The 14,977-nt window shown below is 38.1% G+C and overlaps 1 protein-coding gene across 3 annotated transcripts in view; it reads right to left on the reverse strand.

Moving 5' to 3' along the window:
- The window catches only part of LOC128696487 (PX domain-containing protein kinase-like protein), a 130,340-nt gene extending 115,945 nt beyond the window's left edge, over positions 1-14,395 (reverse strand). For 2 of the 3 annotated variants that reach the window (XM_070094688.1, XM_070094687.1), the window contains exon 1: positions 14,168-14,394. In XM_070094688.1, the coding sequence (XP_069950789.1) occupies positions 14,168-14,260 (93 nt within the window). In that variant the 5' untranslated portion in view covers positions 14,261-14,394. Of the gene's footprint in view, positions 1-14,167 lie in introns of all 3 variants that reach the window. The other variant, XM_070094686.1, reaches the window with a different exon arrangement.
- Between the last annotated feature and the right edge of the window lie 582 nt (positions 14,396-14,977).

Genomic DNA, 14,977 nt, shown 5'->3' on the forward strand with positions numbered 1-14,977 from the left:
TAATCCCACCCCTCTCCCGAACACCCTAGCATTTACTTCTTTTACAACCCCATCTATAAATATATTAAACAACCATGGTGAAATTACACATCCCTGTCTAAGACCTACTTTTACCGGGAAGTATTCTCCCTCTCTTCTACACACCCTAACCTAAGCCTCACTATCCTCATAAAAGCTTAACTTACCACCTATTCCATATACAGTGGACCCCCGGTTAACGATATTTCTTCACTCCAGAAGTATGTTCAGGTGCCAGTACTGACCGAATTTGTTCCCATAAGAAATATTGTGAAGTAGATTAGTCCATTTCGGACCCCCAAACATACACGTACAAACGCACTTACATAAATACACTTACATAATTGGTCGCATTTGGAGGTAATCGTTATGCGGGGGTCCACTGTACTTGCAACATCTGCCACATGGCTCCTCTATCCACTCTATCATATGCCTTTTCTAAATCCATAAATGCAATAAAAACTTCCCTACCTTTATCTAAATACTGTTCACATATATGCTTCAATGTAAACACTTGATCTACACATCCCCTACCCACTCTGAAGCCTCCCTGCTCATCCGCAATCCTACATTCTGTTTTACCTCTAATTCTTTCAATTATAACCCTACCATATACTTTTCCTGGTATACTCAGTAAACTTATTCCTCTATAATTTTTACAATCTCTTTTGTCCCCTTTCCCTTTATATAAAGGGACTATACATGCTCTCCGCCAATCCCTAGGTACCTTCCCCTCTTTCATACATTTATTAAACAAAAGTACCAACCACTCCAACACTATATCCCCCCCCCTGCTTTTAATATTTCTGTCATGATCCCATCAGTTCCAGCTGCTTTACCCCCTTTCATTCTACGTAATGCCTCACGTACCTCCACCACACTTACATTCTGCTCTTCTTCACTCCTAACAGATGGTATACCTCCCTGGCCAGTGCATGAAATTACCGCCTCCCTTTCTTCCGCAACATTTAAAAGTTCCTCAAAATATTCTCGCCATCTACCTAATACCTCCATTTCCCCATCTACTAACTCCCCTACTCTGTTTTTAACTGACAAATCCATACTTTCCCTAGGCTTTCTTAACTTGTTTAACTCACTCCAAAATTTTTTCTTATTTTCATTAAAATTTCTTGACAGTGCCTCTCCCACTCTTTCATCTGCTCTCCTTTTGCACTCTCTCACCACTCTCTTCACCTTTCTTTTACTCTCCATATACTCTGCTCTTCTTTTAACACTTCTGCTTTGTGAAAACCTCTCGTAAGCTACCTTTTTCTCTTTTATCACACCCTTTACTTCATCATTCCACCAATCACTCCTCTTTCCTCCTGCCCCCACCCTCCTATAACCACAAACTTCTGCCCCACATTCTAATACTGCATTTTTAAAACTATTCCAACCCTCTTCAACCCCCCTACTACTCATCTTTGCACTAGCCCACCTTTCTGCCAATAGTCGCTTATATCTCGCCCGAACTTCCTCCTCCCTTAGTTTATACACTTTCACCTCCCTCTTACTTGTTGTTGCCACCTTCCTCTTTTCCCATCTACCTCTTACTCTAACTGTAGCTACAACTAAATAATGATCCGAAATATCAGTTGCCCCTCTATAAACATGTACATCCTGGAGCCTACCCATCAACCTTTTATCCACCAATACATAATCTAACAAACTACTTTCATTACGTGCTACATCATACCTTGTATATTTATTTATCCTCTTTTTCATAAAATATGTATAACTGTATGAAAGTGGAGTGCGTGTTTCGGAGCTGGCCAGGTTGTATACCAAACCCTAATCAACCATCGCAACCAACAAAACAGCAATCAAGGAAGCTGTTGTTGCAAAAGTTGCAAGTTTGTTTTCGAAAAAGAGATCGCAAGTGATAGAAGATGTTGAGAGACTGTTATTGGTGTGGATAAACAAAAAACAGATAGCAGGAGATAGCATCTCTCAAGCGATCACATGTGAAAAAGCTAGGAAGTTGCATGAGGATTTAATTAGAAAAATGCCTGCAACTAGTGGTGATGCGAGTGAATTTAAGGCCAGCAAAGGTTGGTTTGAGAGATTTAAGAATCGTAGTGGCATACATAGTGTGATAAGGCATGGTGAAGCTGCCAGTTCGGAGCAAAAAGCGGCTGAAAAATATGTGAAGGATTTCAAGGATTACAGACAGTGAAGAATTGCAACCTGAAAAAGTGTTTAATTGCCACAAAACAGGCCTGTTTTGGAAGAAAATGCCAAGCAAGACCTACATTACTCAGGAGGAAAAGGCACTCCCAGGACATAAGCCTATGAAAGACAGGCTTACTCTTCTGTGTGCTAATGCTAGTGGTGATTGCAAAGTGAAGCCTTTATTGGTTTATCACTTCAAAACTCCCAGAGCGTTCAGGCAAAACAATGCCGTCAAGGCTAATTTGCGTGTGATGTAGAGGGCAAACAATAAGGCATGGGTCACTAGGGACCTTTTCTATGACTGGTTACACCATGCATTTGCCCCCACTGTGAAAAATTACCTAATAGAAAAGAAATTGGACCTTAACCCTTTGACTGTCGCGGCCGTATATATACGTCTTACGAGGTACCATGTTTGACGTATACTCATAAATTCTAGCGGCTTCAAATCAAGCAGGAGAAAGCTGGTAGGCCCACATGTGAGAGAATGGGTCTGTGTGGTCAGTGTGCACCATATAAAAAAAAATCCTGGAGCACATATTATAGAAATAGAGGTGATTTTGATTGATTTTACTGTAAAAAGAACCTAGAAATGGAGCTCAAAGTAGGGGAAATGTTTGATTTTTGCCAATGTTCAAAAGTAAACAAATGATGCCATTGTCCAATAAATGTCCAACTAGCCATTCTAATATGCAGTCATGAATGGGTTGATGTTATTTATACAATTATTACAGTATTGCAGTAGTCTGCATAATAGTAAGTCTTCTAATTTTTGTGTGAATAAAAATTCAAAATAGAAAGCAAGAATAATATCAGAGGGGCCTGGAGACATGACTGATGAACAAAGAAAATGTTATTTTAGAGCCAGGAATGTCTGCATTGTTCATTCTGGACCTTATTTTGAAATTGTCATATTTTTTATTTTTCGTGAAATTGGCCAAATTGCAAATTTCTGATCACATTATTGGGTAGTTGAAATCAGTAAATGGGCAGTTTCTTGTACTCAATCGATAGAAAAAATAGCTATGAGTTTGGTCAACTGGAACAACGGAATTAGCTGAAAATAGGGCTCAAAGTGGGCGAAATCGCCGATTTGTAAATATCGCCGAGGTCGCTAACTTCGCGGGAGCATAATTCCGTCAGTTTTCCATCAAATTTCACTTTTTTGGTGTCATTACAATCAGGAAAAGATTCTCTATCATTTCATAAGATTTTTTTTTTTTTTAACCCTTTCAGGGTCCAAGGCCAAAATCTGAAGTGGTGCCCCAGTGTCCAAGAATTTAAAAAAAAAAATTATTATTTTTTCTTATGAAATGGTAGAGAATCTTTTTGTGAATGTAATAAAACAAAAAGTACGAAATTTGATGGAAAATTGACGAAATTATGCTCTCGTGAATTTTGATGTGTCAGCGATATTTACGAATCGGCGATTTCGCCGACTTTGACTCCCATTTTAGGCCAATTACATCATTCCAGTCGACCAAATTCTTAGCTATTTCACTAGTATTACTTCTATTCTATCGATTGAGCACAAGAAATCGCCAAGTCAACTGTTTCAACTACAAAATAAAGTGACCGGAAATTGGTAATTTGGCCAATTTAACAAAAAGTTAAAAATATTTCAATTTCAAAATAGGGTCCAGAATAAACAATGTAGGTATTCCTGGCACTAAACTAACATTTCCTCTGTTCATTAGTTATGTTTTGAGGCTTTACAAATAAATTTAATTTTGGTTTTTTATTCACATAATGAATTTTTATTCACACCAAAAAATAGAAGATTTACTGTTATGCAATATTGTAATAATTGTATAAATATCATCACCACATTTGTGAATGTATATTAGACCCACCAGCTGGCGTGTATTAGACGTGTGAGGTCGTTTGTTTACTCTTGAACATCGGCAAAAATTTAACATTTCCGCCACTTTGAGCTCAGTTTCAAGCCATTTCCGGTGCTAAAACCAATCAAAATTATCTTTATTTCTGTGATATGTCTTCCATTCTATCAAATGAGACCAAGAAATCACAAATACAACTATAAAAAACATACGAAAAAACACTGCAAATTCACTGTTTTAATCGAAAATCACGGTCTCAGTTTTTTTCTCTCATTATACACAGTGTGCTGCAGGATTTGTTTTATGTGGTGCACACATACCACATAGATGTATTCTCTCATATCTAGGCCCAAATTTGCCACTCACAGTTTATCAGAGTGAGCTAAGCTCATGACGTAGATCTACGGTTTGGACCCTGAACGTAAAGCCGTAGATCTACGGGACGGACCCTGAAAGGGTTAAATTTTGCGACACCAGGAGACACCTCAGGATTGGGGGTTGCGACAGTCAAGGGGTTAAGTGCCTGCTGGTATTAGACAATGCTCCTGGTCATCCTTCAGACTTGGCAGAGTGACTTTCTAGGGACATGAGCTTCATTAAGGTCAAGTTTTTGCCTCCTAATACCACTCCTCTCCTACAGCCCATGGACCAGGTGGTCATTTCAAACTTCAAAAAACACTACACAAAAGCTATATTTCAAAAGTGCTTTGAAGTGACCTCTGACACTCAACTGACTAAGAGAGTTTTGGAAAGATCACTTAAACATCCTCAGTTGTGTAAACCTTATAGGTAAGGCTTGGGAGGGAGTAACTAAGAGGACCTTGAACTCTGCTTGGAAGAAACTAAGGCCACAATGTGTAGAAGAAAGGGATTTTGAAGGGTTTGGGGCTAACCCTCAGGAGCCTATGCCAGTTGTGGAATCTACTGTGGCATTGGGAAAGTCCAGGGGGTTGGAGATTAGTGGGGAGATGTGGAAGAGTTGGTGGAAAAGGACAATGAAGAACTAACCACTGAAGAGCTGCAAGATCATCTTCAACAGCAAGAGGCTAGACCTGAGGAAACTGCTTCAGAGGAGGGGAGAGAGAAATTGAGGAAGTTGCCTACTTCAAAGATTAAGGAAATGTGTGCAAAGTTGGTTGAACTGCAAACCTTTGCGGATGAAAATCACCCTAACACAGCTACTGCAAGCCGTGCTGGTGACTATTACAATGACACTGTTATGGCCCATTTTAGGAAAGTCTTAAAGGAACGGGAGGTACAGACCTCTATGGACAGATTTGTTGTGTGACAGAGGTCCAGTGACTCTCAAGCTCGTCCTAGTGGCATTAAAAGAAGAAGGGAAGTAACCCCGGAAAAGGACTTGATACCTCAAGTCCTAATGTAAGGGGATTCCCCTTCTAAACAATAACTTCCACACACTTCCCTCCTCCCATCCCATCAATCATCACCAGATCTTCAATAAAAGGTAAGTGTCATGTATTCTATTCTTAGTATAGTAGTAATTGTGCACCTCTTCTTCAGTTTGTGTGTATTAAAATTACTATTTCACGTGGTAAAATTTTTTTTTCATACTTTGGGGTGTCTTGCACGGATTAATTTGATTTCCATTATTTCTTATGGGGAAAATTAATTTGCCTTACGATAATTTCGGCTTACGATGAGCTCTCAGGAACAGATTAATATCGTAAGGCAGGGGTCCACTGTACTACATACTGTCATGGGGGTAGGGGTGTTACGCCGAGAAGCGGCTTTGTAAAATATAACTTTTATATTTGTTCATCTAATATTACATTGTGATTACCATCGTTAATAGCTAAAACAAGAGTAATCAGCTTTATAATATTAAATACATCCATTTTCATCTTTCCCATTTTCATTATATGTACATATTTTATTGATGAATTATTTTGGTAAACAAATGGATATTTCACCATGGGCAATGACCAATTTATGTTTGTGTGGCCTCACCTCTGCACTAGTCGCCTGACACGAGCTGGCGTCAGGGGTAAGAGATGTGGGTTAGGCAGTACAACACCTCTCTCGGTCTCGAGAAGGTCTTCCTTTCCTGCTCATTTACTTTGATTAAGAAACTACCTGGAACATAGCATTATTCCTCAGTCTCCAGAAAGTGCGAGTACAGTGGAGCCTCAAATATCAAACTTAATCCGTTCCAGGAGTAAGTTCTAAATTCGAAAAGTCTGAAAAGCGAAGCAGTTTCCCATAAGAAATAATGGAAATACAATTAATCCATTCCAGAAACCCAAAAATATTTATCAAAAAAATACATTTTATAGAGATTAACCCTTAAACGGTCCAAACGTATATATACGTTCACTCGTGTAGTGCCCCAAATTTTTTTGAGAAAAAAAAAAATCTTTTTTTTTAAAAGGAAGAAAGAGCATATGGTACCCAGGCATCCCCAATTATTTTAATATGGCACACAGTGAGTGCACACATCCATTCTCTCATGTCTAGGTGACTCAGGCTTATCATGGCAATGTTGAATGAATGACAAAGAAAACATATATATGTTTGGGGCGATACGCACATGAACGTATATATACGTTTGGACCGTATAAGGGTTAATTATAGTTTTACATACACACAACAAATATAGTGTTCAATTATGTATTAATAAATTTAAATAAAATAACATTTTACTTACCTTTATTGAAGATTGGTGATGGCATCTGGAAGATAGGGAGGAGGAGAGAGGGAGTTGGGGTTAGTGTTTGGAAGGAGAATCCCCCTCCATGAGTACTTCAGGTATCAAAGCCCTCTCTGGGGTTACTTCCCTTCTGTCTTTTAATGCCACTAAGACCAGCTTGAGAGTCACTGGACCCCTGTCTCACAAAACTGTCCACAGTCCTCTGTTTCTGGTGCCTCTAAGATTTCCCTAAAATGGGACATGGTTCTGTCACTGAACTTGTTGCAAAGATGGCTTGTTTCAGCTTGCTCAGGGTGCTACTTCTCCACAAACATTTGGACATCATTCCACTTCTGTATTATTTCCTTCTTCAAATCTATGGTGTTTCTCACTTTCTTTACCACAGGGGTACCACTAGCAAGTTTCATTGCTCCCACTGTAGCTTATTTCACAGTCCCACAAGCTCTAAACACAATGAAATAATCGTAAAATGTTTGAATGAGAGTGCAGGTTAGTGTTCATTCAAGCATCAACAAAACCAGACTGGCTCACGGCGCCTGCGTGGGGACGCGGACAGAGCGGGCTGCCAGACAGGTCCGGTACCCGGCGGTTCGAAAATAGGGGTGAGCTCAACAATAGAGACAAAGTTGGTTCAAAAAAGGGTTCTATTTTCGAAGAGTTTGATAAACGATATGTTGATCAAAATTTGTGGTTCCATTGTACTTGTGACACTTTTACTTAGTATAAGCTCTCCTGTGTTGAAGAGATTTCAATTACACCGGTCAAATTATGAGTGTTTAAAACTTTGATCATCTCGGGAAACTGAGACTCTGTACCTTTAACAGATCTAGGTTTAAAAACCCATTCAGACAGAATGGAGGCCATTTTAACTATATATGATTATAAGTCTGTTAAAGTGTTTGTATCTAACTGATAAGTAAAAGGTACCATTAAAATAACTTAAGACCCTAAAGTAATATACATTATATTAAAAGAGATATTTTATGATTTTTTTCAATCTCCCTAAAGTAATATACATTATATTAAAAGAGATATTTTATGATTTTTTTCAATCTCCTTAAGACTAAAATTAATCTGCACAAGAGATTGAATTATATCATTATATATAATTTCTTATTACGATTTCCCATGTGTATATTTCATACTGAAGATCCCCTAGACTCATGCCATAAATACTTTACAAATCCTATGGAATATCGTAATAGTAAATAATGTAGAAGCATGATAAAGACGCCCAAATTAACCCTTTGACTGTTTTGGTCATATATATACAGTGGACCCTCGACTAACGCTATTAATCCGTTCCTGAGAGCTCATCGTTAGTCAAAATAATCGTTAGTCAAGTTAATTTTCCCCATAAGAAATAATGGAAATCAAATTAATCCGTGAAAGACACCCAAAAGTATTGAAAAAAAAAATTTTAACACATGAAATATTAATTTTAATACACACAAACTGAAGAAGACATGCACAGTTACATGACACTTACCTTTATTGAAGATCTGGTGATGATTGATGGGATGGGAAGAGGGGAGTGTGTTGATGGTCTTAGTGTTTAGAAGGGGAATCCCCTTCCATTAGGACTTGAGGTGGCAAGTCCTTTTTCGGGGTTACTTCCCTTCTTCTTTTAATGCCACTAGGACCAGCTTGAGAGTCACTGGACCTCTGTCGCACAACATATCTGCCCATAGAGGCCTGTACCTCCCGTTCCTTTATGACAGTCCTAAAGTGTTTCACAACATTGTCAGTGTCACCATTAAACACTTGTTCAGGTTTCAGTCCTTCACTGTCTATGTACTCCTTGAATTCCTGCACATACTTTTCAGCTGCTTTTTGGTCCAAACTGGCAGCCTCACCATGCCTTATCACACTATGTATGCCACTATGATTCTTAAATCTCTCAAACCAACCTTTGCTGGCCTTAAATTCACTCACATCACCACTAGTTGCTGGCATTTTTCTAATTAAATCGTCATGCAACTTCCTAGCCTTTTTGACATATGATCGCTTGAGAGATGCTATCTCCTGCTATCTGTTTTTCGTTTATGCATACCAATAACAGTCTCTCAACATCTTCTATCACTTGCGATCTCAGTTTCGAAAACATAGTTGCACCTTTGGCAAGAACAGCTTCCTTGACTGCCGTTTTCTTGGCCACAATAGTAGCGATGGTTGATTGGGGTTTTGTGTACAGCCTGGCCAGCTCGGAGACATGCACTCCACTTTCATACTTAGCAATGATCTCTTTCTTCATATCCATAGTAATTCTCACCCTTTTTGCTGTAGGGTTGGCACTAGAAGCTTTCTTGGGGCCCATGGCGACTTATTTTGCAGGTGCAATCACTAAAAAGGCTGTGATAATATGAAATGTTCCGATTGTATGCTTGGAAGTGACCGCGGTGGCTGGCTGACTTGTAAACACTGGCCAGAAGTGGACGCGTCTCAGGCGGAAGGAATAGTGTTGGTCGATTTTTTTTTAGCGCTAATCGAGGCAAAAATTTTGCGATAAAATGTATCGCTAGTCAGATTTATCGTTAATCGATGCCATCGCTGGTCGAGGGTCCACTGTACATCTTACGCGCCACTGTTTCGGATGTATTTATATGCGTAAATTCTAGCGGCTTCAAATCAAGAAGGAGAAAGCTGGTAGGCCCACATGTGAGAGAATGGGTCTGTGTGGTCAGTGTGCGCCACATAAAAAAAATCCTGCAGCACGCAGTGCATAATAAGGAAAAAAAAAAACCTCTGACCGTTTTTTTTTTGGATTAAAACGCTGACTTTGAGGTGTATTTTCGTATAGTATTTATTGTTGTATTCTCGTTTTCATGGTCTCACACGATAAAATGGAAAACATATTACAGAAATAGAGGTGATTTTGATTAGTTTCAAGATGGAAATGACCTCAAGATGAAATTGAGCTCAAAGTAGCGGAAATGTTCGATTTTTACCAATGTTCAGGAGTAAGCAAATCACACCACACATCCAATACACATCAACTGGGGAGTCTAATATTCTTTCACTAGTGCACTGATATTATTTATACCATTTTTACAATAATGCAGTAGTCTGCATAAGAGTAAATTTTGTATTTTTCGTATGAATAAAAAATCAAAATAGAAAGCAATAGTAATATAAGAGGGGCCTAGAGACGTGACTAATGAACAGAGGATATATTATTTTAGTGCCAAGAACGTCTACATTGTTTATTCTGGACCCTATTTTGAAATTGGCATCTTTTTTAATTTGTGTGAAATTGGCAAAATTGCCAATTTCTGACAACTTTATTGAGTAGTTCAAATCGGTAAATGGGCGGTTTCTCGTACTCAGCAGATAGAAAAAATGGAGTTCTAAAGAAACAGCTATGAGTTTGGTCCACTGAAACAACGGAATTGGCCAAAACCAGGGCTCAAAGTCGGTGAAATCGCTGATGCATACATGTCGCCAAGACCGCTAACTTCGTGGGAGCGTAATTCCGAGAGTTTTTGACCAAATTTCATACTTTTGGTGTCATTACCATTGGGAAAAGATACTCTATCATTTCATAAGAAAAAATATTTTTTTTTTCCAAAAATTTTGCAACATAGAATGGCTTGCAACAGTCAAAGGGTTAATGAAAATTGACACTATATATAGAGGCATGGAAGGGTGGAGGGTGGAGAGGGATTAAAAAAAAAAAAAAAGTGACAGCACCCATTACAGAAAACGTTACATTCCTGAAGGGTAGCTATAGAAGATCATTCTTATTCTATGCAAAGACTGAAAAAAGTGCAATTTTCTTGAAAAAAAAAAAAAAAATTTCCCAAGTAATCAGCTATGCATGAGTTTCCTGGAATATCTTGGAAGTCACTGACCTATTTTATGTTGTATTACCGTTAATAATAAAGAGATTGAAAGAAATTTCCCAGCAAACATAAAACTGAATGTTTTAATTTTGGGTGGTGACGCTTTTGAAGTGTCAGTAAGGAGTGATTCCTCGATTAGCAACGAATTCATTTACCGACGGGGTCTTAGGCCCCTAACTACATACATACATACAACACGACATTCAAACATAAAGCCTCCACTCAAACTTCTTCTCACCAACCTTAACAGGACACATGACCATAACACAAGACACAGATCTCTTTTTGATGTACCCAGTGTCCATATCTCACTGTGTAAAAACTCATTGCACATAAAGGGCCCAAAAATTTGGAATTCATTACCAGTAAATACAGGAAAGAGTAAGGTTATGAGGATAACAAAAAGATTAGGTGATGAAAGATTGGATATCAGATTGGAGGGAGAGAGTATGGAGGAGGTGAATGTATTCAGATATCTGGGAGTGGACGTGTCAGCGGATGAGTCTATGAAAGATGAGGTGAATCATAGAACTGATGAGGGGAAAAGGGTGAGTGGTGCACTTAGGAGTCTGTGGAGACAAAGAACTTTGTCCTTGGAGGCAAAGAGAGGAATGTATGAGAGTATAGTTTTACCAACGCTCTTATATGGGTGTGAAGCATGGGTGATGAATGTTGCAGCGAGGAGAAGGCTGGAGGCAGTGGAGATGTCATGTCTGAGAGCAATGTGTGGTGTGAATATAATGCAGAGAATTCGTAGTTTGGAAGTTAGGAGGAGGTGCGGGATTACCAAAACTGTTGTCCAGAGGGCTGAGGAAGGGTTGTTGAGGTGGTTCGGACATGTGGAGAGAATGGAGCGAAACAGAATAACTTCAAGAGTGTATCAGTCTGTAGTGGAAGAAAGGCAGGGTAGGGGGCGGCCTAGGAAAGGTTGGAGGGAGGGGGTAAAGGAGGTTTTGTGTGCGAGGGGCTTGGACTTCCAGCAGGCACGCGTGAGCGTGTTTGATAGGAGTGAATGGAGACAAATGGTTTTTAATACTTGACGTGCTGTTGGAGTGTGAGCAAAGTAACATTTATGAAGGGGTTCAGGGAAACCGGCAGGCCAGACTTGAGTCCTGGAGATGGGAAGTACAGTGCCTGCACTCTGAAGGAGGGGTGTTAATGTTGCAGTTTAAAAACTGTAGTGTAAAGCACCCTTCTGGCAAGACAGTGATGGAGTGAATGATGGTGAAAGTTTTTCTTTTTCGGGCCACCCTGCCTTGGTGGGAATCGGCCGGTGTGATAAAAAAAAAAAAAAAAAAAAAATACTAAAGTAACCAGGTCTGAACACCAATTTAAGACTTCTTAAAAACCACTTACTCACCCTAAACTAAATACTCAATATTCAATATTTAATTTTACCAAAAAATCTCCCAATTACCTAAATCTTATAACTTCAACTCTAGATGCCCAAAGTTCATACATTATTAACATTACATTGTAGTATAAATGCCTACCCAAAACAATACTGCCTTACACCCAATTGTAGCATTCTCATACTGTAAACTACTTTCAACAACTCAATGTTATATTCCCATAATATAATTTCAATATTTATTATTGAAACTATTGTAATTTGAGTAAAATTAATGTCTACTATAAACAAAAACAGATGTACAACTTAAACTATGATCAATTTCTTTAGTATTAAGTAGTCTGTAAGCCATTAAATTAAGTCTGCCCATAATGCCTAAGCATGATAATGGCTCTCTTTGCACTGCAACTCATTACTGTAATTTCATAATCTCAATGTAATCTTGCAAAGAAATAGAAATTGTTTATAATAATAATTATAACTATTATTAGTACTTACACAATTATTAATTATTATTATTTATGGAACTGGAGCACAGATCCAATTCCTTAGATCAAGAGCCCCTCACAATGTACTAATAATAATAATAATAATAATAATAATAATAATACAATACAATAGTAATAATAATATGTAATAACAGTAAGGAGAAATTCAGAAGACTACCAGTAGTTGGTGCCATGATCAGCAAAACATTGGTGACCACTTCTACTTTTCACCTGTCTAGACTTAAGTAGTCCATAAGTATTAGGTTAAGTCTGCCCAAAATGTCTCGGCATAATAGTGGCTTTCATTGCTCCAATCACATTATATGTAAACATGCACTGTAGCCTTTGTAAAGAAATAAATGTTTTATTTATTTATTTATTTAAGGAACCTCCCTTGAGGGGGAAGTTCACATCCGGATACGAACGAAATTTCAGGAAGCAAAAAATCAACCGAGCGACTGTTCGTATCCTGAAAAATCTGCATGGTGGAGCATTCGTAAACCGAGGTTCCACTGTATTTATAAATAATAAAACTAATGAACAGATTGTATTAGTACACATTGGTAGAATTACCGACAATATTTAAGTAAAAAGACACAAATGCAACAAATTTGATATTTTATTGTGGCACCTTTTCACTCTCCAGGAGCTTTGTCAAGCTGTTACAGCTTGACAAAGCTCCTGGAGAGTGAAACATTGCCACAATAAAATGTCACATTGACATTTTATCACCACACTAGTGATCTAGTGCAGTTAGCCTCTCAAAAACTTCGTTTTCTCTTACCCAGGACCAAAGAACATGTTATAGGAAGAAGCTGTAATAATCTTACATGCTCAGATTGGTCTTGGACATTCACCATATGGCCTATTTTATTCATTCCATGGTATATACACCTACCATCTGACTTACGACCTGCTCAACTTACGACCACTCGACTTACGACCGTGTTTTTTATGCCAAATTTCTGAGAAATAAACAACTATTTGTGTTGTACACAGTGTTTATCCTAAACCTTACAGTATAAAATACAGAACTAACAACATAAAAAGTAAAGTAAAACATGAAATACCAAAATAAAACAATAAAATAAAGTCATTACAAAAATGTTTTGTTGATATTCAGTAGTAAAGTTCGACTTACGACCATTTCAACTTACGACCGGTTTCTCAGAACCAAACTCGGTCGTAAGTCGGATGGTAGGTGTATCATGCTTCTATGTTACTTACAGTGTTTATTATGTCATATTAGATCAATTCTGATAGATAAATAAGCTGTAGAGTTGATATTAGTATTATACTGATGTATCTTCTCTGCCCTTGGGGTGTTTTTTGGGGGGCTGGAACGGATTAATGGCATTTCAATTAATTTCAACAAGGAAAATTGATTTGATATATGAGCAAATTGAGCTATGAGCTCGGTCACGGAACGAATTCGACTTGTAAGTCAAGGTAGCACTGTATAGTTGTTTTGGCTTCTTTATGAGCTTTGCGGGATAGAATATCTCTCTGCTAGTTCTTTGGGTATTTATCCCAATCTGTATTGCTTCTCATAGCTATGCTTTTGTCAATGAACCTTAGAATATCTTAATATCTTAGGTAAGCCATGGGGCTAACCTGCTTGGTTTTTAATGGGCAATATCTGCTGTATAGACTTTGTAATGTTTGGAGGTATGCAGGAACACAAGTTACTGTCTTGGTCATTGTAAAATTGTCATAATTGCGATGATAGTTATCCAATGAAGCCAAAAATAAAAAGTGAATAGATATATGAAGAATGGCTGCCTTACCTGTAATGCTTCCTTCCTCTCATTAATAAAATCTCTGTCAGTATTTCCAAACACTTTCTTAGGGGGAAGTTGTGGCAACACAACAGTTCCCATTTTGAGGTATGCATGAAGCTGTGCAAAGTCAGAGTATCGATGATTCACTGTCCATTTAGTTTCTATGTCAGGGGTACGCCACACTTCAACACAGTATTCCTGGTAAATAGGGAAAATTTATCAACTTAAATATAGCAACAATATTATGGTAACTTGGCAAATTAATAAATGATTTATGCAAACTATATATAGGTACGTACTCCCCACTTAACGACTGAGTTCTGTTCCTAAGAGTAGGTCAGTAAGCGAATTAGTCATTAAACAAGGAGCATACTGTACTGGTAGTGAGTTTGTGTTAAATATCTTTAGATATTGTTTTAATGTCACCTTTGCACCATTTATAACATTTCTGGTATATTTTTAAATGTTTATACAGTAGTTCACTATACAGTGGACCCCCGCATAACGATTACCTCCGAATGCGACCAATTATGTAAGTGTATTTATGTAAGTGCGTTTGTACGTGTATGTTTGGGGGTCTGAAATGGACTAATCTACTTCACAATATTTCTTATGGGAACAAATTCGGTCAGTACTGGCACCTGAACATACTTCTGGAATGAAAAAATATCGTTAACCGGGGGTCCACTGTACTGTAATAAATAGAATAGAGGAAATCAGCTCTAATACACAAAGGTTTGCATACTGGTTGGAGAGCTGGTCATAAGTCTGACAAGTCGGTAAACAGGTATGTCTAAGTGAGGAGTACCTGTAGCA

This window comes from Cherax quadricarinatus, chromosome 47 (genome assembly GCF_038502225.1).
Source record: "Cherax quadricarinatus isolate ZL_2023a chromosome 47, ASM3850222v1, whole genome shotgun sequence".
Lineage (NCBI taxonomy): Eukaryota > Metazoa > Arthropoda > Malacostraca > Decapoda > Parastacidae > Cherax > Cherax quadricarinatus.